This window comes from Pleurodeles waltl, chromosome 10 (genome assembly GCF_031143425.1).
Source record: "Pleurodeles waltl isolate 20211129_DDA chromosome 10, aPleWal1.hap1.20221129, whole genome shotgun sequence".
Classification (NCBI taxonomy): Eukaryota; Metazoa; Chordata; class Amphibia; order Caudata; family Salamandridae; genus Pleurodeles; species Pleurodeles waltl.
The window spans coordinates 466,826,808-466,850,268 of record NC_090449.1 but is presented as its reverse complement, the minus strand read 5'-3'; the positions used below and the strand labels follow the sequence as shown (position 1 = coordinate 466,850,268).

At 47.1% G+C, this 23,461-nt stretch overlaps 1 protein-coding gene across 1 annotated transcript in view; it reads right to left on the bottom strand.

The window, feature by feature from the left end:
• LOC138261625 (SCO-spondin-like) overlaps positions 1-23,461 on the bottom strand; it is a 1,514,343-nt gene that overhangs the window by 1,239,922 nt on the left and 250,960 nt on the right. The window contains exons 27-30 of the mRNA XM_069210750.1: positions 21,779-21,872; positions 17,730-18,124; positions 3,990-4,220; positions 2,736-2,924 (exon numbers count right to left, since the gene is read on the bottom strand). Coding sequence (XP_069066851.1) covers positions 2,736-2,924; positions 3,990-4,220; positions 17,730-18,124; positions 21,779-21,872 — 909 coding nt within the window. The remainder of the gene's footprint in view (positions 1-2,735; positions 2,925-3,989; positions 4,221-17,729; positions 18,125-21,778; positions 21,873-23,461) is intronic.

The window sequence follows — 23,461 nt, the reverse complement described above, 5'->3', positions numbered from 1 at the left end:
AATGAACAGCAGAGATGTCTGTACGTCCATACATGTAGGGGCGTGTGTGCATTTATGTATGTATAGTTCAATATGTATGATTGGTTCTACTTTGAGGTCATGTGTTATTAGACTTGTCAGCCTTAGGGTAGGCTCCCCGAAACCTTCAGCCTTTATCCTCCTCTTTTGCTGAATTTGTTTTTTTGTTGGCTTTAGGACTCTGTGCACTTTACCACTGCTAACCAGAGCTAAAGTGTTTGTGCTCACTCCCTAAAACATGGTAAAATTGGCTTACAACTGATTGGCATATTTAGTTTACCTATAGGTCTCTAGTAAAGTGGCATATCATATATTCAGGCCCTGTAAATCAAATGCTACTGGTGGGCCTGCAACAGTCATTGTTCACCCACTTAAGTAGTCCCTTAAAAAATATACCTGGTCTGCTGTTGCAGCCTGCATGCTGATGGAAACTACTAGTTTGAATTTGCAATATAACCCCCTTGCCAAGCCTTAAACTACCCTTTTTTGCATAAGCCACCCCTAAAGTAGGCCCTAGGTAGCCCTCAGGGCAGGGTGTATTATAGTGAAAACTTTGGACGTGTACTTAAAATTCCACTTCAAAGGTAAAGTTGGATTTTAAATTCTAATTTTTATAATGTCACTTTTAAAAAGTTGCCATTTACCTGCACTAACTATTTGGTGCCTGCAGCCTGTTCCTGGGTCACAGGATTGGACGTAGTTGGCAGCTGAACTTTGTTAATTTCTCCCAGACAGCCACACAATAGAGGGACCAGATGTGCCTCGATAGGCCGTCCCTGCAGGATCGGGGCGGAGCTGGGCACAGCCTCCCTTCCAACTGAATAAGCTGTGCCCTGTATTCACACAAAGGACTTGTCACCCTTGCACTGTTCTCGCAGGCAGCCAGCAGTCAGGGTAGGGGAAGCAGAAAACTTCAAGCACTTCAAAGGGAATTCTCTAGAATCTTTGCCTACTTCAAAGAGGGCATGAGGTATAAAAATAGGACCCTCACACCCACACTTCGGTTCACTTACTGCACCTGCAGAAGGACTTTCAGATAACTGCCTGCTGCTGTGTACTTCAGTGGACTTTTCTGATGCACCATGAAGGACTGCTTGGCTCCCCGAAGCTTGCCTTGATCTCTCAGAGGCATGTCCTGCTGTTTGAGCTCCGTTCTATTGTTGAAACCAGGACTACTAGAGTGACTCCAAGGGCTAGTTGTCTGGCCTCCTGATCAGAGTTTTAGGGACAGAACAGACTCCAACGAACTTTAAAAAAACCTGGACCCAGCCTGAGTGAGTCCTAACCCCCCACCCCCAAGTGGACATCTGGTATTGGTCCTATAGCTGCCCAGATAGCAAAAATCCTAAACTTGGAACCACCTTTATCACATAGCTGGCCAAGGTGCATCAATCTTCGGCCAACTTCGTGGCAGCTCCCGCTACGTTCTTCTCTGCAGTCGCACATCCTGTTCAGTGGTTCTTCACCAAAGGGATATACGGCCTCGTGGAACTCTTGTCTGCTACAATTTTGTCCCACTGGAGATTTTTGACTTCTAACTTTGATGGTCCGACCGTCAGATTGCCAAAACCGTAGGGATGAGGCGGCTGTCAAGCAGGTGGCTTCATCCCCAATCATATTTCGATGTTTCCACCCGGATGACTGGCAGAAACATCATTATATTAAATTCCCGCTGGTCAGCCTGGCAGAAACAGGGCAGCGGCATTGGCCTGGGCTCCCTTAGGGAGCCGGAGCTAATGCCGGGGCACACCAGCACCCTCGGAATGCACACAGTCTGTAGAGTAGTGAGTGCACATTCAGAGAGTAATGGCAAGGGGGCCACTGCACTGCCCAATATATGGTTGTGGGCAGTGCAGGGGCCACCATTTGGCCCCCAGCACTGGCTTTCTGCCAGCCTTTGGCTGGCGGAAAGTGGAGTCGTGACCAGCATGGCAGTGCCGCCATGGGCACCGCCGTGGCTGACCACGACTCCGACCGCCGCCAACCCATCGGGATCCACGATCCCAGTGGAGGCAGTGGTCTCTTGGTGGTCCAACTGCGAGGATCATCATCTGGCGGTCCGACTGCCAGGAGTGCGGCGGTCTGACCATGGGTTTGGCAGTCCTCAGACCGCCAAACTTGGAATGAGGCCCTAAGTCTGAAATTAGAAATCTTCACCACAACTTTGTCCAGGGGCTCTCGATGATAACGCCTCCTCCTTGGATAACACCTGCAGCCTTGTCCCGCTGAACTTTACCTTCTCAGACAACTTTTTGCTAAAATTACTTCTAAGTCTCAAGGTGAGCGCCCATCGGGCTGAATCCACTTTTATATCTGGCTCATGCTCCATGGCAGTCTGCCATATTTTTGGACTTTGACACGGTCTTGCAAGTCTAGATTTCCACGGTTGACACTTTGATCTTTTAGGCACTATTTTTTACCTCAAACTTTAAAAAATCATAACTCCAATTATACAGATTGGATTTTTGTCATTTTGGTGTTAATAAATTTATAAAAATGTACTTTATCTTTCTAAATTGGTATGTAGTTTTTCTTGTGTTCTATTTTCACTATATTACAGTTTAGTGACTTTTGTGGTTCTCCCTAACAGGGATTGTGGCTGTTAATTGAAAAGGGTTAACACCCCACTCAACCCACAACCCAATTTCTCACAGGTGTCGTAATGAACCCTCCATCCAGGTAGAGAAGAAAGCCCACAGATTAAGCTGGAGTTTTACCAGAGGTTGTGTTGATAGCTGGTAATATCCTGGAAGAGGGCGGACCACTGGTTACTCCATGCGGTGGTGACGTCAAGCATTGCTCATCCAGACCATCTGTACAGTCTGCCACTCCATCACACACCTGCTGCCTCCCAATGCAAACACCATTGGTGCAGGACACCTGCCCTGGGGCACACAGATGCAAACCTACACAAGAGAACAATTAACCAAGAAACAGTTCTAGCGCTATCCACATATAGATAGCTATGTACATGTGCAATATTTGACTAAACATCAAACCAAGTTTCAGTATGACATTAAATCCAATTACAAATTATGTTTTTGGTTGTTGAAATTTAATGTAGAAATTATTTGGTGAAATTTGCTGTTGAAATTCACTTCAAATTTTTAATCCGCAATTATTTATTTCTCTATTACCATATTTAACATTTATAATGAGCTATCAATTCTCTATATATACACTTGAAAATCAAAACATTATTTGAGATCAGCAAAAAGACTGCCGATTACTTGCAAAACAACACATTCAATAAATACAGTAATTTCCAAAGCACTAGATTTTAATTAATTAGTATGGCTGAGTTTGACTACGTGCGTTATTCATTTCAGATGATGAAATTAATTAGGCTGTCTTTTGGTTTTTGTAAATAATGTTTCTATTAGGAGAATGTATGCTCTAAATTTTATGTTTTGTAAAATATGCTATTATTTATTAGAATATATAATGAGGATACTTGGGATAGAGGTAGTTCTAGGTTGCAAGAATAAGTGGTGTTTATGAGTTATACCTCTAGCCCCCATATGGTATCAGGAAGTTATGCTGAAATTATTGTTATTTCACCACGTTCCACTGCCATTCTATAATTGTGGGCATTTTGCTGGGTCATTACCAAGATGGGTAAAAATGAATGTATCCACCTAATTCAGTATTAAGAGCCCACTTGAAGTATGGGCCTAACAGAACGAGCATGTATGTTTGGTTACAATGGAATTATAATCATTTGTCCAAACTGTCTCCGAGATTAAGCATCAAAATTATATTTTGACAAGGCAAAGAAACAAAGAAAGCAAGATGTCAAAGTGAAATCACAGGTCGCAATGACTTTTAGATTAATCCCTTATAAAACTGTTCATATAGAAAACATATTGCCTTAAGAAAAGTTAAATAATTTGTGATGCAAGTAATATTTGAGTGTTTCATGAATATTTACAAAAACGGAAAGAATCAAGAAGCAAAGTTTTGGATATTACCTGGACAGACTAACTCATCAGTCCCAAGAGTGCAGTCTCGCCACCCATCACACACCTGCTCCTTCCTGAGACACTGGCCATCTGGACACTGGAAGTGCCCGACGCCGCAAATGCAGTCCCGCTCGTCGCTGATATCGCCACAGTCATCGTGCCCATCACAGTGGTGGATGTATGGCACACACCTCCCGACAGAGCAGCGGAACTCAGCAGCTGTGCAGGCCGAACCACAAGCTGTCAGAGAATAAACACAAACAAAACCTGATATTCCTGGTGGTCTCTCAGGCCACTTATAGTGAAAATAATGGAGCACATAAAAATCTACACTTTCAAAGTGTGCATCAGAAGTGCCATTGGCATCTTTACAAACACAACTGTTGTTACACTCTAGTGAAGTAAAAATACTATAGATCTACAATTATACTAAATCCAGTGCATTGTTTACCACTAGATCAACATCTACCTCACACTATTGTATCCATCTATGGTGCTTATGTGTATTTAATCTGCTATGTAGTGATTAGATGAATCTAGTGGAAGCAACAGAATTGTTATGCAAGATGATTCGTACAATGTAGTGTGGTACACCAATACCACACAACGAAGGCAAGGTGGTCATCCCATCTCTTGTGTGTAATATTTCACGCGCAGTAGCCCGAACGCAAAATACAGGAAATGTGGCTACAAACTATGGAGTTACAGAAGAGGCTGAAGTTGTGTTTGGGACTGAGGTGAACATGGAGGATATGATGTATCAGAGGCTGGAGTTAGGGTTATAGTCAAATTCATCCCATTAGTTCTGTTGTGCTTTGATCCTCTGACCCATAACATTATGTTTGTAAATCAGCTGTCAAACGGGCTACAACAGAGTAGACACAAGCAGCTTGGTCTCCTCTGTACTGGATCAGGATTATCTTTTTCTAAGGGTAACAGCTGGTAGTCACAATTGCACTGCAATAGAAAATATTCACCATGTGATTGGAAGAGGTGTGGTAGATTACTTCTGGAACTAAGAGGAACCTCTGCCAAGGGGAAGAGCTGAAGAGCTGGAGGAGGAGTACTGCCCCTTTGCCTGTGACTGTGCATTGTTGGGTTGGGTTGGCCTACAGTTGCTGCTTTTTCCTGAAAGTGGACAAAGACTAGACTGTGTGGTGTATTCCTGCTTGTGAAGTGTCTCCAAGGGCTTGGATTGAGCTTGCCACCCATTTTGAAGTCTCAGGGCCATCAAAGCTTCCTCTGCCAGCACATAGACTCTCTGCTAAGACTCCTCCCCTGCCAAGTGGTGCCCTATCGAGTCCCTAGGTGACACCTGTGACCTCCTGGTTGCCCTCCCAGTGCAGCTCCAACTGTTGCTGCTGCTGCTGCCTCTGCCTTGAGCGAACTGAGAGCCTACTTCTCAGTTCGAGGCCTACCTCCACCCGCAGGCTCCCGCCTGCGCCTCATCCCTGGTGGCCCAGTGGTCATCTGCAAGTAAGTATCTTCTGTCTCTCTTTACTCCTGCCTTTTACTTCTGCCTTTACTTCTGTCCTTTACTCTTTTTTCTCTGTCTGTCTGTCAGTCCTTTTTTTCTCCCCTTGTCTCTTTCCCACATTATACCCCGCTGCTGCCCCTGCAGCCCTGCAAGGCACTTTTTCCGCCCTCCTGCCTCCCAGCTGTTGGAACCCCCGCCTCCCTCCCCTTCTTAATGGGGGCTGCTTTGCGAGTCAACATCTCCGGACGTTGACTTCTTCACGGAGACATGGATCACTCCCACCGCCGCCCTAGATATCGCCACGGACGTTCCGGACAGCAACAAAATCATACACAGGGACAGAGCCAACCGACCTGGAGGAAGCATTGCCACAGTCTACAAGAACAACTTCCACCTGACAACCACCAAGTCGCAGTCTCAGTCAACCCATGAGCACCTCCTCTTCCAGATTCAAATGCATCCCTCCATGGCACCCCGATCCCAGTTCTGTGAAGACATTACTGACCTCATCGCCCCCTGCCCCCCAAGCGCTCATCTCCTCTGACTATATCCTACTCAGAGACCTCAACTTCCATCTTGATACCCACGATGACCCCAACACCACAAACCTCCTGGACAACCTCACAACTCTCGGCCTCAAACAACTCGTCAATGTGCCCACCCACAGAGCCGGACACAATCTCGACCCCGTTTTCTCAGCAGAGGACAACATCACCATCTCCCACATGTCCAAACACCACTGGACCAGCCACAAATGCGTCCACTTTACCAACACAAAGGACACTAGGACACTGCATGCCACCATGCCCCCAATCCCCATGGCAGACGCTGGGGCAAAGTTATAGAAGCACAACTCACAAAGGCTCTCATCCACTCCCTCCCACTGAACGCTAATGAAGTCGTATGCAATCTACACCGCTGGTTATCGGATTGCGCCAACAACATAGCCCCCCTAAGAAAAACAGCAGGAAATTGACAGAGAAAAACACCTATGTGATTTACGGCAGACCTACAGGAATCCAAGCGCTCCTGCAGACCACTGGAATGGAAATGGAGGATCAGCAAATCAACCGGAGACTCTACAGTCTACAAGAATGTAGTCACTATGCACCACCAGAATATCTGAGCCACCAAAAAAGCCGCATTTCAAACATGCCTCAACACCAATGCTCACAACAGCAAAGAGCTCTTCGCCATCGTCAAAGAGCTCACAAACCCTGGGACAGACACCTCATCCATCCCTCCCTCCCAAGACCTCTGCAACAACCTCGCCACCATCATTCACTGAAAAATACAGGACACCTACGAAGGCTTCAAGAACCAAAATCCGCCAGCATCGCTTACCACCACGGACCTAGCACCTCACCAGATCCTGAGCTCCTGGTCCCCCATCCCCAAAAAGGACACCCAAAGACTGATGAACTCCATCCACTCGGGAGGACCCTCGCATCTCGTGCCCTCTTCACATCTTCAACCTGGCCAGTGCCACCGTAGCACTGGAGCTCTGCCGAACTATCAATAGATCGACCGGGACCACCACCTTTCCCTTAGGCTGGAAGCATGCTGAGATCAACCCGCTACTCAAGAAACCCACCGCCTACCCTAGGGAACTGAAGACCCATCTCTCTGCTCCCTTTCCCAACTAAGATAACGGAGAAGGACGTCAACCAGCAACTCACTGAATTCCTTGAGACACAGCATAACCTAGACACATTCCACTCCGGATTAAGAAGCAACCACAGCACTGAAACAGCACTCCTAGCAGCCACCAATGACATACGCATCATACTGGTCCAAGGAGGCACGGCCACACTCATCCTCCTGGACCTCTCCGCTGCATTTGACACCATCTCCCATGCCACCCTCTGTGACAGAATATGTGACGCCGGAATCCGAGATAAAACACTGGATTGGATCAGGTCCTCCCTCACCGGAAGAACACAGAGTGTCAGACTACCATCATTTACGTCAGAACCCAAAGACAAATGCTGCAGAATGCCCCAAGGATCTTCCCTCAGCCCGATGCATTTCAGCATCTACATGACCCCGCTTGCCAAGATCTTCAAACAACACAGGCTAAACACAGTATCCTATGCCTATGACACCCAACTGATCCTCTCCTTGTCCGAGGACTCTGTAATGACCATGTGAAATTTCCACAACAGGATGAGAGCATTTGCGGTCTGGATGGAAGTCAGCTGCCTCAAACTCAACTCAGACAAGACAGAGATCCTCATAATCGGCTCCACCCTTCTGCCTGGAACAATTTCTGGTGGCCCACCACTCTTGGAAACGCCCTCGCCCACCACCCCCACGGACCACGCACTCAAACTGGGCATCAATCTGGACTCTTCTCTATCTATGACCTGCCAAGTCAACGCCATCTCTTCATCATGCTTTCACACCCTCTGATTCCTACAGAAGATTTTTACGTGGATTCCCTCCGACACAAGGAAGACAGTCATCCACGCACTTGTCACTAGCAAACTGGACTACAGCAACGCACTCTATGCTGGCATCACCAAGAAACTTCAAGCAAGACTACAAAGAATCCAGAATGCAGCAGCCAAACTCATCCTGGACATACCCACAGCTACATCTCCTTCCACCTCAGAGACCTACACTGGCTCCCAGTCAACAAGAGTATCACATATAAGCTCCTGATCCACACCTAGAAAGCATTGCGCAAACCAGGTCCGGCATACCTCAACCACCGCCTAGCCTTCTACGGACCCAACAGGCATCTCCATTCTTCCCAGCTCGCCATGGCAGCCGTCCCCAAGATCCGAAAAAGCACAGCAGGAGGAAGATCCTTCTCCTACTTAGCAGACCAGACATGGAACACACTACCTCACAAGCACAGACAGACCGCATCACTGAAGCAGTTCAGGAAGACCTCAAGACCTGGCTCTTCGACTGAGCAGCACTCCCACAAACAGCGCCTTCAGACCCTATGGGTGATCAGCCAGGCTCTGCAAATCTCTGACTGAATGATTGATTATATGGGCTCTCACCTTCATTGGTTTGAAAGAAGATGGATGCATTGGAACTGGCTGGCCTACTTTCTGTAGTACCTCTCAAGTTGCACTCTTGGGGCAGGCCCAACTATTCCTTCAGGGCAACACCTGACTGGTCACACTACATCATGTTTGTGATTGCTTTTGCCTATTTATTCTGCTGTGCAGTATGATTATTGATGTTGCATTACTTTTTTTCTGAGATCTCTTCTTGAATTTGTAGTCCCCTCTTACCAAGCTGCAGTGTGGGAGACATTGGATTAGGGGATTAGTGGGGCCACATTTACAGTTTCTGGCTTGTATACCTGCCCCCACGCTGTGAAATTGTGGTTTTATAGGTGTGATGGGGAATAACATGTGGGATCTGGAGTTACCATGCACTTTTCTACATGTTTGTTCCAGATTTTGTCCATTTTGCAGTGTGCATATTTCTTCTGCTTGTAGCTTGTACTAAGAAAATTCTGTGCATGGAAACACAGGGGGAAACACTGGGTTTGAAACCAAACTCCATTATCTCAGAACCGAGCGGACAATATTGCCCACTAAGATGCTGTTCTGCTAATCAGGACCTTCATGCACTGAGCTACCATTCTGTGTTTTATAAAACCACTAAATAAATAAAGGCATTTCATTTTTTCTCCGTTTGAAAGTGCATTGCTTGTCCTTTGTGATAATTCTGAAACTCGGTCACCTCTTGCTCGCCGCCCCTATCAAATCATCTCTTATGTCCCTCTGTTGAAAAATGTGATAACAGTGTCACCAACAGAGATTAGGATATTTTCTATAGAGGTGCTCACCTTCCCAATGGAGTGTGAATTATGTGGCCTGTCTAATCAGTGGTAGTCATTCTGAGGCTCGCTCATCTCTTGCTTTATACCTACCATTAGCTGGTTACTCCTGGGCTTGCAGAAATATTAAATTATGTTTTATTTATGGTGACCATAAAACTAGGGGTAGATTATCTCATGCTTCAAATGTGGTATAAAACGGCCGTTCTGAGGCTGGCCACCTCTTGGTCAGGTGGTTACTCTAGGCCTCTTGCAGCGGGTATTCATATCTGGAATAAGGTATGTAGGGGCATATTTACAAGCCCCTTGCACCAGGCATAATGTATGCAAGGTGGGCATTCCCACAGAGGGAGGCCCAAAAAAATGGCACAGTTAAATTTACATTTCACTGCACCATTTTTTCCATCATTTGTAACGCCTGCCAAAGGCAGGTGTTCCAATGAGGAACCCGTAGTTACTCATGGGTCTCCCTGTGCTTTGCTGCACTAGTGTCAATATTTTTGACACTAGTGCAGCAAAGCACCAAATTGCATCAAAGATTTTAACGCTAATGACTACCATGGGGCGCTGTATTATAAATGCGTTGTAACCATGGTGTTGTTGGGTGGCAGTAGGGGGACACAAGAAAAGTGGTGCATCGGGACCGATGTGCCACTTTCTTGTAAATCTGCCCCATAATGTATAGACATCTTTTCTGTTAGATCGGATATTCGTTGGTGCTACTGAGGAGAATGACATGGATGCTTCTTTACAGCTGGCATGAGGAGTTCATTCAGAGGTGACTTCATGTATTATTTTTGCATCTGATGTTTGTTGGTAATTGTAGGACTGTTCCAGCTTTTCTTTGGATTTTTAAATTGTATGCTTGTCTAAGTCTTCCTCATGATTTTCTTGAAGCTCGGAATCATGTGGTTATTGTAGGCTTAGCTTATGTGTTTCTAGCTTTGTGTCTTTGGGTCATTTACTACTGGACTGGCTTAAAGGCGTTCTCTTGCCTGAAATCCTTTGGTGGTCCTATAGTGACAAATTTGGAAGGGGCCCTCCCCCATCGTGGGGGCTCCCAATATGCTGGTGCGCCAAGCAGGAATTGGGCACTGGGGAGAGGGGTGTATCGTGTCCCTAACCCCACCGCATTTTTACTCTGATTGGCGGTTGGGGCCGCACAGCCCAGAAGCACTTAGGCGTTTCTGGGTCGCACGTCATGATTTCGCGCCCAGTCACTCGCCCAGTTAAAAAGGGAGGGAGTGGGCAGTGAACGGGTGTTTTTACGCCTCCAGCTGCCCGAGTCCTCCAGTTCCAGTGTGCTCCGTGGACAGGGAGGTTTCCCTAAGAGGAGCGCCTTTTCTTTTTCTCTCTCCCCTTTTTCTTTGTTTATTTTGCAGGGCGATCGATGTAGGGAGCATTAGCTGATCAAATGAGTTTAACAGTGACGCTCCACTCGCACACTCTGCAATTATCTTAAGCAGCCCAGCTCATGCCTCACTGGGAGCCGTATGGGTTACAGCCTAGCTCACCCAACCTGAGCATATCTCGGTGGCGGCTCCAATGGGGGCCCTGGTGCTGCAGGTGAGGTCACACGGGGGTGAGAGGGGGTTTTGTGCAAGCATTGTTAATATCTTGATAGTCTAATTGCGGTTTACATTGCTTTGGTTGGGGAATCTCTACCCTTAGTCTAACTTTAGGCTGCCCTTTAGATACATTTTGTGCATTTGTTGTGTAGGATACTTACTAGTGAAGGTTTGTGGTTGGGGATTTTGGTGCCTTTTAAATCAGTTGCCTTGTGTCATGGTGGCTAGTGAAAATAGAGGGGAAAACCGTTCGTGTACAGAGGAATTGCTTGACGCATTGATGCTTTAAATGGACGGTATGGACCAACCCATAGCGCCATTGAGGGCTCAGCCTGCCATCTCCAGGGACTGGCCAGTAAGGCCAAGACGGGCAGGTGTGCCTCCTATGGAGGCACATCCCCTGTCCCAAAAGAGGTTTGGGGACAAAAGAAAAGCAGAGGGGCCAGGCTGGAATTGATAGAGCCAGGTCAGTCATTCCCAGTACAGGTTGGTGTAATCCCAGATAGTTTGGCAGCACCCAGGACCCCATAAGGTCAGCCTGCAGTGTCTGTGGTAGCGGACCCTCTCGCCAGTGCTATGGCACAGGATGTGGTGGGAGCGGGCCAGGTCCCTATTCTGAAAGCACCCGGGGAGGTGGCGGTGCCAACCGCGAGTAGTTTGCCGGTAGTGTCCACAGTTGTAACCAGTAACGGAGCGTAAGGCAACAGGATGTGGTTGGACATTTGGCATCCATATTACCATGGATGTCGGAGGTGGGACTGCTGTCCTCATTTTTAGTTAGTGGCCCCTTGGCTGGTGTGGGGGGAAGAAGTTATGGAGAAGGCACAGTGCTTGGTTTCCCATCTTAACACCTCAAAAGGCAGCCAAGAGTCTCTCAGTGGGGTGGTGGGGGAAGCGAGCAGTGATTGTGTGAAAGAGGCCAACACACCAACATTGGCCTGCGTGGCCACACCGGTGCCAGCCTTAGATGCACAACACCCAGCCAAGGCGTCAGCAGAGGCAAGCTCTTCTGTGGCATCCTCGTCTATTCAGACAACGGTGGATTCAGGTACGCATCACTTGCCCCCCCTCTTGGATCTTGGTGATATCCGTTCTGAGCATGCGCGTCTGGGGTTGCATGTGCCAATGGAGGTTAAGGAAAAGATTTGGAAGGGTGCTTACATTGACATTTTTGATCCATTGGTTGACAAGTCGGAAAAGGATGAGGTTAAGCGTTGTAAGGAGTGTGCACACTCATGGGAGTGTGGATATTGGCCTCACAACAGGAGGGTAGAGGAGTCACAGAAGAATTGGGTGAGGGCCTTCTCAACTTTCCAGGCCATCATTGCAGCCTGTTATCAGAATAGGATTGTCGGTGCTCATGATGAGTATGGGGGTACTGCTTGGAAAGAGTATGATAAGGAGTTTAGAAGGATCAAGGCTAATAAACCTAGTCTGGGTTGGGACTAGATTGACAACCGCATGGCTGCGGTACACAAACCTGCCTCAAAGGAATGGGGTGAAGGCCTTTCAGCCAAGTTCAGGATTTGCTGTGAGCTCATCAGGCGGGAGTAGTGTGAGGAAAGGGGCTTGCTGGGATTTCAACAGATGCATGTGCACCCGGCCTGCGGGAACCTGCCGTTTTAAACATTGCTGCTCCTTCTGCGGACAGTCCTCCCACCCTGAGTTTAAGTGTTTTAAAAAATCACGAGATAAGGGGGAAAAGAAAGAAGAATAGGGACTTGAGTGGAGTTGTCATTTGTCATGCAGTCTGCAGCAAGTGCCACTCTCCTGACTCAGCAAGATTTTAAATTAGTGACTTGATTTGCAGCAAGGCTCACTCTCCTCAGTTATTGGCTTATGCACATTCTCCGGTTCAGCTACTGGTTATAGTCCCATGGCTCAATTTATACCCTAATCAGTCTTCCGCATGGGATTTGTTTGAGGGGTTTAGATATGGTTTCAGGATACCAGATCAAGGCTATTCAGGATCCCCACACTGTAAGAACCAGCTCTCCTTGAGAGCCAACCTAGAGGTGGCTAGAACAAAGATTCTCAAAGAATTAAGCTTGGGGCGTATAGTGGGTCCATTTGCTAGGGCACCAATGCAGGATTTAGTTTGCTCCCCTTTGGGGGTGGTCCCTAAGAAGCAACCAGGAGAGTACAGATTGATCTACAACCTGTTGACACCCAAAGGTGAATCCGTGAATGATGCGATAGATGGGGCTCTCTGTTCAGTCAAGTATGCTTCTTTGGATCAGGCAATTCAGATGCTGCGGGAGATGAGGCCAAGGGCAATAATGGCTAAATCAGACATTGAATCCACCTTTAGGTTGCTACCGGTCCACCCGAATAATTTTCATCTATTGGGTTTTTAGTTTGAGGGGAAGTATTACTTTGACAAGTGCATGCCTATGGGCTGTGCAGTGTTGTGTTTCCGTTTTGAAAAATGTTAGCACCTCCCTGGAGTGGGCCTTCAGACGCAAAGCACGGCATCAGTCGGTGATGCATTACTTAGATGATTTACTATTCCTGGGTCCCCCGGGGTCGGACCAGTGTGCGGATGCATTGGATGTCTTTTAGAGTCTGATGGGTGAACTCGGGGTTCCTATTGTGCAGGACAAAACTGTAGGTCCCTGCACCACAATGGAATTTTTGGGAATTTAATTGGATTCTGTTGCAGGGGTGTCCAGGCTGCCGGGAGACAAAGTATCTGCCTTCTCCCAACCACTCCAATCCTGTGTGAGCACAAAGAAAGTTACTCTCCATCAATTGCAGTGCCTGGCGGGGAAGTTTAATTTTGCCCTGCGTATCATCCCCATTGCACAAGCCATGTTGGGCCTGAAGGTCAAACACCATCAACAAGGCTCTTCAATGAGGTTAAGCAGGACATGAGGATTTGGGAAGCTTTCCTATGCAACTTTAATGGGACGGTCATTTGGCCAAGCCCACCAAGGTCCAGTAAGGAGCTTGGCCTCTTTGCAGAAGCAGCAGGCAGTGAGGGTTTTGGTGCCATATTTGGCTCGGCATGGTGTGCACAGAGGTGGCCTGCAGACTAGGTGGAATCTGGACTGGTGACTAACATTGGTCTCCTAGAGTTATTCTCTATTCTAGTGCAATTATCAATTTGGCCAGATAGTTTCCGCAATCAGTCAGTGATTTTTTGGTCTGACAATATGTCGGTGGTTGAGTGCATAAATCAACAGTCTGCCATGTGTAAAATGATTTTGAGAGTCTTGAAAATGATTGTTTTACTGTGTCTCAAATTGAACATCAATTTTAGAGCGAAACATGTGCCTGGTGTCTTAAACAATGCTGCTGATGCCCTCTCCAAATTTAAGATGCAGGTGTTCAGGTTCCACCACACGCAGGTGGAGGAACGCTCAACGCCTTTCCCAGACCATCTTTGGTGGATTGGTGCCCAAGACTATCAGGCCTCATGGCAGCCAGCATAGCACCAAAGACAAAAAAGGTTATGAGAGGGCTGTTGCAACATATCTTAATTTTCTGGGTCATGGGGGGGCCCTCTTGGGCAGACGCTTCATCAGTTTTGGCTTTCCTGGAAGACTTAAGGGAAAGCGGAAGGTCGGTTGCATGTGTTAGGTGCCACGCACCCAATATTTATTTTTTTGCCCAGTTTCAAGGGGTGCAGGATGGCACAAAATCTTTTGTGGTAAGGAGGGCCATTTGGGCTGGCAGCGCTTACAAGGGGACAAGTCTGATACTAGGTAACCCATTGACATAGGGAAGGTAGGTAATATTTTGGGTGTCCTTGAGTGGATCTGTACATCCCCGTGGGAGATCGCACTATTTAAGGCGGCGTTTACGTTAGCCTTCTATGGGGCTTTCATATTGGGTGAACTGGTGGCCAGCAACAAGAAGGATATAACGGGGGGATTGCAAATGGTGGACCTTCACTGGCTACCAGGTCTGGGTCCTTGGTGATCAATATCCCTAATTCAAAAATGGAGGGGAAGAGTAACCATGTACTGCTGCGTAGGGCCCAAGCAATATGTGCTCTCCAGTTTCTAATTTGGAGGGGTTCCTAGCTTTGCACCCTACTGGGCTGCCAAATACCATCTTGGTGCATGCTGACAGCTCACCATTAACTAGGTACCAGTTTACACAGGTACTCAATCGCAGTTTGGGGACAGGAGGCTTTCACGCTTCCGAATTTGGGACTTATTCATTCAGGATCGGGGCAGCAACAGCAACAGTGGTGCTGGGTTTGTCAGGTACAGCTGTGCAAAAAATGGGCAGATGGTCCTCTGACTGCTACAAGAGGTATGTGAGGTTGCATATGCTATAAATACTGGTTGTTTACACCTTCCTTCTGTCATGTTTTGTCCTATAGAGGTCCAGAGGTTCCTGGTTCTCGCAGGAGCACCTATGTTCGCGGAGGTGTGGGTCATCAGCTATTCTTATGTTCGACGTGCTGCCAAGTGGTATGTGAAGAGTGGTGTTGCATCACGCGCAGCCCAGCACAGCGCAATACTGATTCAGTTTATCTTTTTGGGGGAGAGGAGAGCACTGCCTCTCACAGCTGAGATTTCTTTTGGACTTTATGATCCCACGGGACTCCCTTCAACCAGACGTCATCATAATGCATCTTGGGGCGAATTACTTGGTTCCCCTGGGTCTTTTTTAACTAATGGTCTCTGAATTTAGCTGGCTGGCCAAAAAAATTCCACAGGTGGCGCTTGTATGGACAAACATCATCCCCTGTCTGCATTGGAAAGGTGGTCTCTCAGTAAAAGCACTCAATGACTCTGTTCCGAGAGTCAGTAATAAGCTCTCCAGGTTGTTCAGATCACCGAAGTTGGCCGTCATCCCACACAGACGCATACAGGGGGAGTGTTTCTTTCTCCGGGATGGGGTGCACCTTACTAGGGTGGGAAATTACATGTTCCTTGAGGATTTTTTGGCATGGTTGGTCCATCGTCTACATTAGAGGATCGACTGCAGGTGGAGGGCCAGATAGTTGGTCTACTATGCTGGCCTGTGACGGAGTGGGATCATGACTGGGGGGATAATTAGGTGCCTTTTTCTTTACCTCAGCAGGACGGCGGGGTAGAGCCTGAGAGTCTGTGTTTGGAGGGGGGGATGAAGCAATTCCATATGGAGATTCAACCCCTGGGGGGCCTTATATCCGGAGGGGTAGGGAACGGGTGACTGGCTGGTCAGTCATGATCTTATCCACAGTCATTGATAATTTTGTATTTTCGATGCGCAGGATCTGGTTTAGTCAGTGGCAGGAATTCAGATGTATTAGTGGACTTTGTTAAGGCTAGGCATCTTGAAAATGTAAATACTGTATAAATAATATGGGGGTTACTGCGTAAAAGTGTTTGTTAATTGAATTTTGTTTTATTTAAAGAAAATACTGCCGGGAGTTCACAACTCCTAATCCCAAGAGTTGTTGTCCTTAAAGGTGAAGTAATGCCATGCTGGGTGTGACCTAGAGGGTGAGGGGAGGCCGGGATCTTGTGGGGACTGAATGGGACTAGGGGTTCAGGTGACAGGCCTCGGCAATGCCAGACCATATGGAAGGGGCCCTCACCCATCATGGGGGCCTCAATTATGCTGGCGCGCTGGGCAGGAACTGGGCGGCGGGGGGCACATTGCGCCCCGACCCCGCCGCTTTTTTACTCTGATTTGTTGTAGGGGCCCCACTTTGGTGCTTCCGGGTGGCGCATCGTGATGACGCACCCAGTCACTCACCCAGTTTAAAAAGGAGGGAGTGGGCGATGAGCAGGTCTTTTAACGTCGCTCACTGCCAGAGTCCTCCAGTTCCAGTGCGCTCTGTGGACAAGGATGTTAAATTCACTCACCCACCTCCCCCCATGGCATATACTTGGCCTTGCATATGTTATATTTTGTTTCAGATGGTACCTATTTTGTGTGTGTGGTGCTTCCGGAAGTTTTGTTTATGTTGATGTGATAACTACTAACATTTTCTCTCTACAGCATGGATGCGTTCGACGTGAAAGTTTCTTTGTCGTATCTTATGCGGTTTTGGTTGGCGAGGTGAGATCACGACTAGGGAGACAATTATTTGCCTTTTTCCTTACCTCAGCAGGGCGGCAAGGTAATTCGACCCTCCAGGGGTGCTGGTGGGAAGTGAGAATGACAAGGGGCACGGGGTTGCGAGCAGTCGCTGGCATCTGGTCTCTAGGGCCAACCACCCGTGCAGAGGTTTGAAGCTAGCAGCTGTGGCCCCTGGGGGGGTAGAGCCCAAGGGTCTCTGGGTGGAGAGGGTCCCTGAGGTAGGTATCCTGGCAGGCAGGCGGGCCCCCTCCACATGGTTTACATGCAATGAAGTGTTTTGAAGAGGGGATGAAGCAATCCCATATGGAGATTCTACCCCTTGAGGGCCTTATAGCCGGAGTGGTGGGGAACGGGTGACTGACTAGTCAGTCATGATCTCCCCCGCAGTGATTTATATTTTTGTAATTTCGATTTGCAGGAACTGGTTTAGTCAGTGGCAGGAATTCAGTTGTATTAGCAGACTTTGTTAAGGCTAGGCTTCTTGAAAATGTAAATGTAAATATAGGGGTTATTGCGTAAAAGTTTTTGTTGATTGAATTTTGTTTTATTTAAATAAAATACGGCTGGGAGTTCACGACTCCCAATCCCAAGAGTTGTTGTCATTAAAGGTGAAGTAATGCCATGCTGGGTGTGACCTAGAGGGTGAGGGGAGGCTAGGGTTTTGTGGGGACTGAATGGGGCGAGGGGTTCAGGCGACAGGCCTCTGCGATGCCAGACCATATGACCTGTGGCTTGGACTAAATTAATCTTATCAACCTGAAAGTTACAGTGTCTTAGCGACTCTTATCTAACTTCACTCCCCAAGACTTCCATCAACTCTTGTTCAAAATTACCTCTGCATAGTTATGTCAGAATCAGTTGGTACAACTTGCCTGCCTCATCCGAATCATCAGCAAAGCCACAATCTAGGTCGCCGTCGCACACATGAGCTTGTGGGATGCAGCGCCCATTGGCACACCTAAACTCGTTGTCCGTGCATGAAGACGCTGGGCAGTTCCATTCATCAGAGTGGTCCAGGCAGTCAGTGGTTCCATCACAGCGAAAACCCTTGAGCACACACTGACCGTTGGAGCAGCGGTACTCGTGGGGAGCACAGGTGAAGAGGCAGACCTCGTCCGAACCATCGCCACAATCATCTTCATTGTCGCAGACCCAAGCGCCAGGGATACAGCTGCCTGTACTAAGGCAGGAAAACTCATAATTTTGGCATTGGGATGGTGGCCCGCATACTTCAGAACCACACTGCCAATGGCCCCCCTCGCAAGTACTGGAAAAAATGGAAAAACATATTCATTTGGGAGTCTGAATCCTGTGGCTCATCTGCATCAATACAGCACACGGAAGTAAACATCCCAAAAATTACTGCTAGGCTCATTTTGGAAGAGTCAATGAAATACTTCGTTGGCACATATGCACTGACAGGAAGTATGGAGGACCAGTCCCATTCAGTCTGCCTCCAGCTGGACCTGTTACTGGGGTAAATTACTTCCCATAAGCCCACACCTTTGTTATACAGTCATTAGAATATTTCTGATCATCTAAGGACTGACTAATAAAAAAATATTTTAAAATGGGCCTAAGCCGTGTACATGAGTATGTGTGATACAATATATGTCAGAATACTCACCACAAAAATATAATGTTCCACAAAAATATAACAGAATGTCAACTATCAAAATACTATGAAGGTATGGGTATACAGGTAGTATAGATTTAGTATTCTTAACTCCACATACGTGGAGTTAAGTATAGTAAACCATTTTTTACTTTCACAATATTTTGTATTGTTTTGCAGTATTTAGTCAATATTCTGGCTACGAAATGTTTGTAGCACGATATGTAGGACTCGATATTCTGGCATATAACATCAATGTATTTATATGACACACGCTGCTCGGGGTGCTTTCTTACGGCACTATCATTGGTAAAAAAATCACCTTGCCTTTAGTTTTTTCTGGTTTAATAAACACGCTGTGTACTACTGGCCCACAGATAATGCTGAAGGTCACAGATAATCCTATGACTCACCTTCATGTTTATTGTTGGTTCAGTAAATTGTTGATTCTTGTTTAGATGCGGGCCCCATTATTAAATGGTAATGCTATTTGCTTTCTGCACAGTAGCAATGGTTTTGTGGTGTCATTTAAGTGTTTTTGCTGGCAGGAGAGTATTTTAGTGATAGTGATATATATGACACTGTCTTTTCGCTCAGTAGTCATATAGGCCCTCATTATGATATTGGCGGTAAAAACTGCCTACAGCTGCGGCGATGGCTGCCAAAAGACCGCCGTTGCGGCTACCAGCTGTCCGCCGTATTATGACCACAGGTGGATTTCCACCAGAAGGATGGCAGAAATCCGGCTGTGGCCATGCCGGCGGATGGTGGTAGGGTGGCGCTGCTGCCAGCAGCAGCCCCACGGCAGTAGACCGCCGCCAGCCGTATTATGAGAAATAATACGGTCTGGCGGTGTTCTGCTGGTGGACGGTGCTGCTGGCAGCAGCGCCCTGTCCCGTCTCCTGCTGGAGGACCCCCTGAACACAGGTAAGAGGTGCTCCGACAGGGGAGGGATGTGGGGGGTCTTGTGTGTGTGTGTGTGTGTGGGGGGGGGGTTTGAATGTTTGTGCGTGCGTGTATGCAGGTGTGTGTTTCGTGTGGAATGTGTGTGCATGTATGGATGTGTGAATGTGTGTATGTTGTGTTCTGTGAATGCGTGTCTGCATGTATGTATGAAAGTATGAGCAGATGTGTGTGTGAATGGATGTATGCATGCGTGGATGAATGTGTGAATGGGTGTGTGTATGCGTGTGTGAAGGGAGGGGTGTGAATGAAGCGGGGGTTCAGGAGAGGAAAAGGAGGTGGGGGGAATCTGGGGAGTGGGGTGGGGAAGACCTCTATAGGGACAAGAAAGGGATTCCCTGTCACTGACAGTGCCTACCGCCATGGTTTTCGTGGCGGTAATGAAGCCACGAAAACCATGGCGGTAGGCAGGGTCATTATCCCACAGGCGGTATAGTGACGGCCACCGGGCTGGATATCTCCAGCCTGGCGCCCGTTACCGCTGTGGCGGTTGGTGTGGTATATTGGTGGTTTGGCTTCAGCCAAACCGTCAATTTCATAATATGGTGGAAAGTACCGCCAGCCTGTTGGCAGTACTTTCCACCATATTACCGCTGACCGACAGGGTCATAATGAGGGCCATAGTCTGATTCTGGTCCCATTGCCAGGTGGCACTATTGTGTGCTGCTGTCTTTTTGTTCGATGGCAATGCTGTTTGTATTAGTCACGTGACTAGATAATGGTGCTGTGTGCTGACAGCCTATGGGACTAGCACGAGTCAGCAGGTGATCTCGATACAGGCGACAGTAGGAGTCACCAGCAAATCAGGATTACGTGACAGAGCAAAATGTTCGTATGAAAGTCCTTCTGATAGTGGGGAATATCATGCACGCACCTGCACAGAAACATCGACTTCAGCATGGTATTCACCATTCTAGCTGCAATTCTTTGAATGGCCTCATAGAGAGGTGGGAATACCATACAGCAGTGGTTCCCAAACTTTTTCGATCCCCGGCTCCTTTGACCTATTGGCCGTGTTGGCCACGGCTCCCCATTATGTTACTTTTTTTTGGCGGGTGGGGGAACGTAATCCCAGCCTGTACCTGTACCTACACTATTTACAGTTTGACTTCTTTATTCTCTCGTTCAGGTTCCTGAAAACCATTTATTTTAAACTATTTCTTTTCTTTTGTCATAGGGATATTATTAATGGTACTCTGGCGCCCTCCGCTGGTCACAATAATTAATGCAGGGGGTTTTGTTTCCAAAACCACGGTGAAAAGCTACCGATTAAAAGCACCTCCGAGTGGTTTCCAGACTGTGTGCGGCGCCCCTGGCTAATTTTGACGGCGCACCAAGGAGCCGCGGCGCACAGTTTGGGAACCACTGCCATACAGTAATGATAATAATGCATCGGTTATTACCATGTACTCTTTACTGGGCCACTCCTGATCAGCTACCTAGTGGCTCAATCATAGTGCTGCATATATTAGCCATGTCACTTCATGGTAGTACCTTATGCTCACAGCATGGTGTCTTAGTGGCAGAGGTGTGTGACACTGTTCTGTGGCTCAGTGATGTTGCTGCACACAGATGGTGCCACCGTTCAGTGGCAGTGCTGCGTACTCACCTCCCTCTGGTTACATGGTAGTGATGGATAACATTGTTCTGGTGGGTCAATATTATGGATGAGCCTTTCTTGATCCATGCAGCTCAATTGTAGTGCTGTGTGTGGCTCAGTTTTCATTTTTACCCTAGGCCGGTATTTAGTGTCTCCACTGCAGGCCAATGCAGGACAGGAACCATGCAGAATGCATCCCCCGTCAAAGGCAAAGAACCATAGGTCTCACATTGCTCATATGAAGGAGGACTGGACATGGAATCAGCCTCTCCCATGATGCCTGGAGTGTGACTTTTGGGTTCACATGCCCTCCAGCCTGCACCCAATTCACTAAACCTTCTTGCTAGTTGAGCTCTCATCTGGAGTGATATACTCACTAGAGGTGGGTGGGTGGAAGTGTGTAGCAAACTGAGAAACAGACGAAATTCCCTCATTTGGAAACTTGCCCGTAGAGCTAAAGTGGGCGACAAAACTGTCTGAATCAGCTGCTCTGGCAAACCTAAGAAATGCTTATTTCAGGTTTTTATCACAGCTCTGGAATGTTGGTGGTCCTCCTTTGCAAAACAATGTATCTACCCACAAATCAGGCAGTTAGTTTGGTTCTCCTGGGCCTAAATTTGCAAAGAAGACCCACAATATATACATGAACAAAGCAGTTCGTGAGCAACAATTTTTACCTGTTAGGCAAAAGTGCTGCAGTTTTTTTCCTGAAAACAGTGAATTAAAATAACAACACAACTCACCAGTTCTTGCAGTCCTGCTGCACAGCAGCTCCCTGAGGAAAAGGCATGCCACTCCAGTAACAAGGGCACTCCAAGGGATCAATGCAGCCACCACCTAGAAAAGGACCTCAGAGGAGGATGGGAAAGAGAAACAAAGCAGAGGGGAGATATGTGAGAACAGAGCGAGTTACACCCCCCACTACACTGATGGTGGTATCACACCACATATAGATCACAAATTACAAATGGCAGGAAAAAAGGGTCACAGAGCAAACTGCCTCGACCTTTGTTCCTTGAGCACATGATGGAATACTATAAAATATGGGAATTTCACACACAAAATTCACACCCCACCCCATTAGACCCCATCTATTCTCCTAGCTAAAGATATATTGAAAAATATTCCCTTCTGTCCACTTATTTCCCCATCCATCTGTTCTCATGGTCCTTGCAAAGTTAATCATATGGCACAAGTGGCTTGCACTTTCCATTTTCCATCCTCATCCTAAATCTATATTTTATTTATTTCAGTTTATTTCTTACCATCGATATCTCACCCCCTTCTCTGTGCTTCCGTAGAGCCCTTTACCTCCTAATACCTCTCTAACCCACCTGGAGTTATCTTTCCAGCATCCTTGTGTCCCCCAACTCCTTCAAGACCAATTTGCAAATATTAGGCGAGCCAAAATCGAATGTTGTTCTCATGAAGGTCACTACAAAATGTAAAAAATCTATTTCTATGGTGAAAATTCTGCACTTGCAGGTTTATGGTTAGAGGGAGGATTGGGGATATTCGCTGTGGCGGGGACATTAAACTCGTGGTTTGGAGGGCATTCCCAAACATTTTGTTGGTAGTTCTCTACCATGTAAACAAACAGGGATTTGTCCCTGTCAAATCCAAGACTAAGGGCCTCATTTATAGTTTTGGAAGGTTTGGATTCTACTCTGCATTTAGAAGTTCCTTCAAAAACTGGAAGAACCTTCAAATTCCAACTGAAGGAGGCTGGCCTGGTTTGTATTGGGTACCTAAGGTACTTACACCTTATACCAGGTCCAGTTATCGTTTATTAGTGAAATGAAATGTAGGCAGTGTGTAGAAGCCAGGCTGCCTAGAGGTAGCTATAGGCAGAACAGCCAATGCTGAACTAGGAGACATGCAAATCTCTTGCAATACCACTGTAGTCACACAGTGCTCACATACAGGAAAGACAATATTCAGTGTTACCAAAAATAAAGGTACTTTATTTTAGTGACACAGGGCCAAAAATATCTTAGAGCCTATACTCCCTTAGGAGTAAAGTATTATATACAAACTAAACACTAGTAAACAAAATCAGGTAAGTACACAGTCATAAAATAGTGCAAATAGTGAAAATCACCATAGGCTAGAATGGGCCTAGGGGCAACACAAACCATAGACTAAAATAGTGGAATGCGAAAGTCGGTTTCCCACCTAGGCAAGAGTAGTGTGTAGAGGGATGCTGGGAGTGTAATAAAACACCAAAGGTAAGTAAAGTATCCAACCCCAGAGCCCAGGAAAACAGGAGTAAAGTACAGCAAGTTTCCTCAGAACACACTAGAAGTCGTGATAAAGAATTATGCAAAAACAAAGCAAGACTGCAAGACACCAACAATGGATTCCTGGACCTGAAGACCTGTGGAGAGGGGAGACCAAGTCCAAGAACAGCTGAAGAGTCTAGGAGT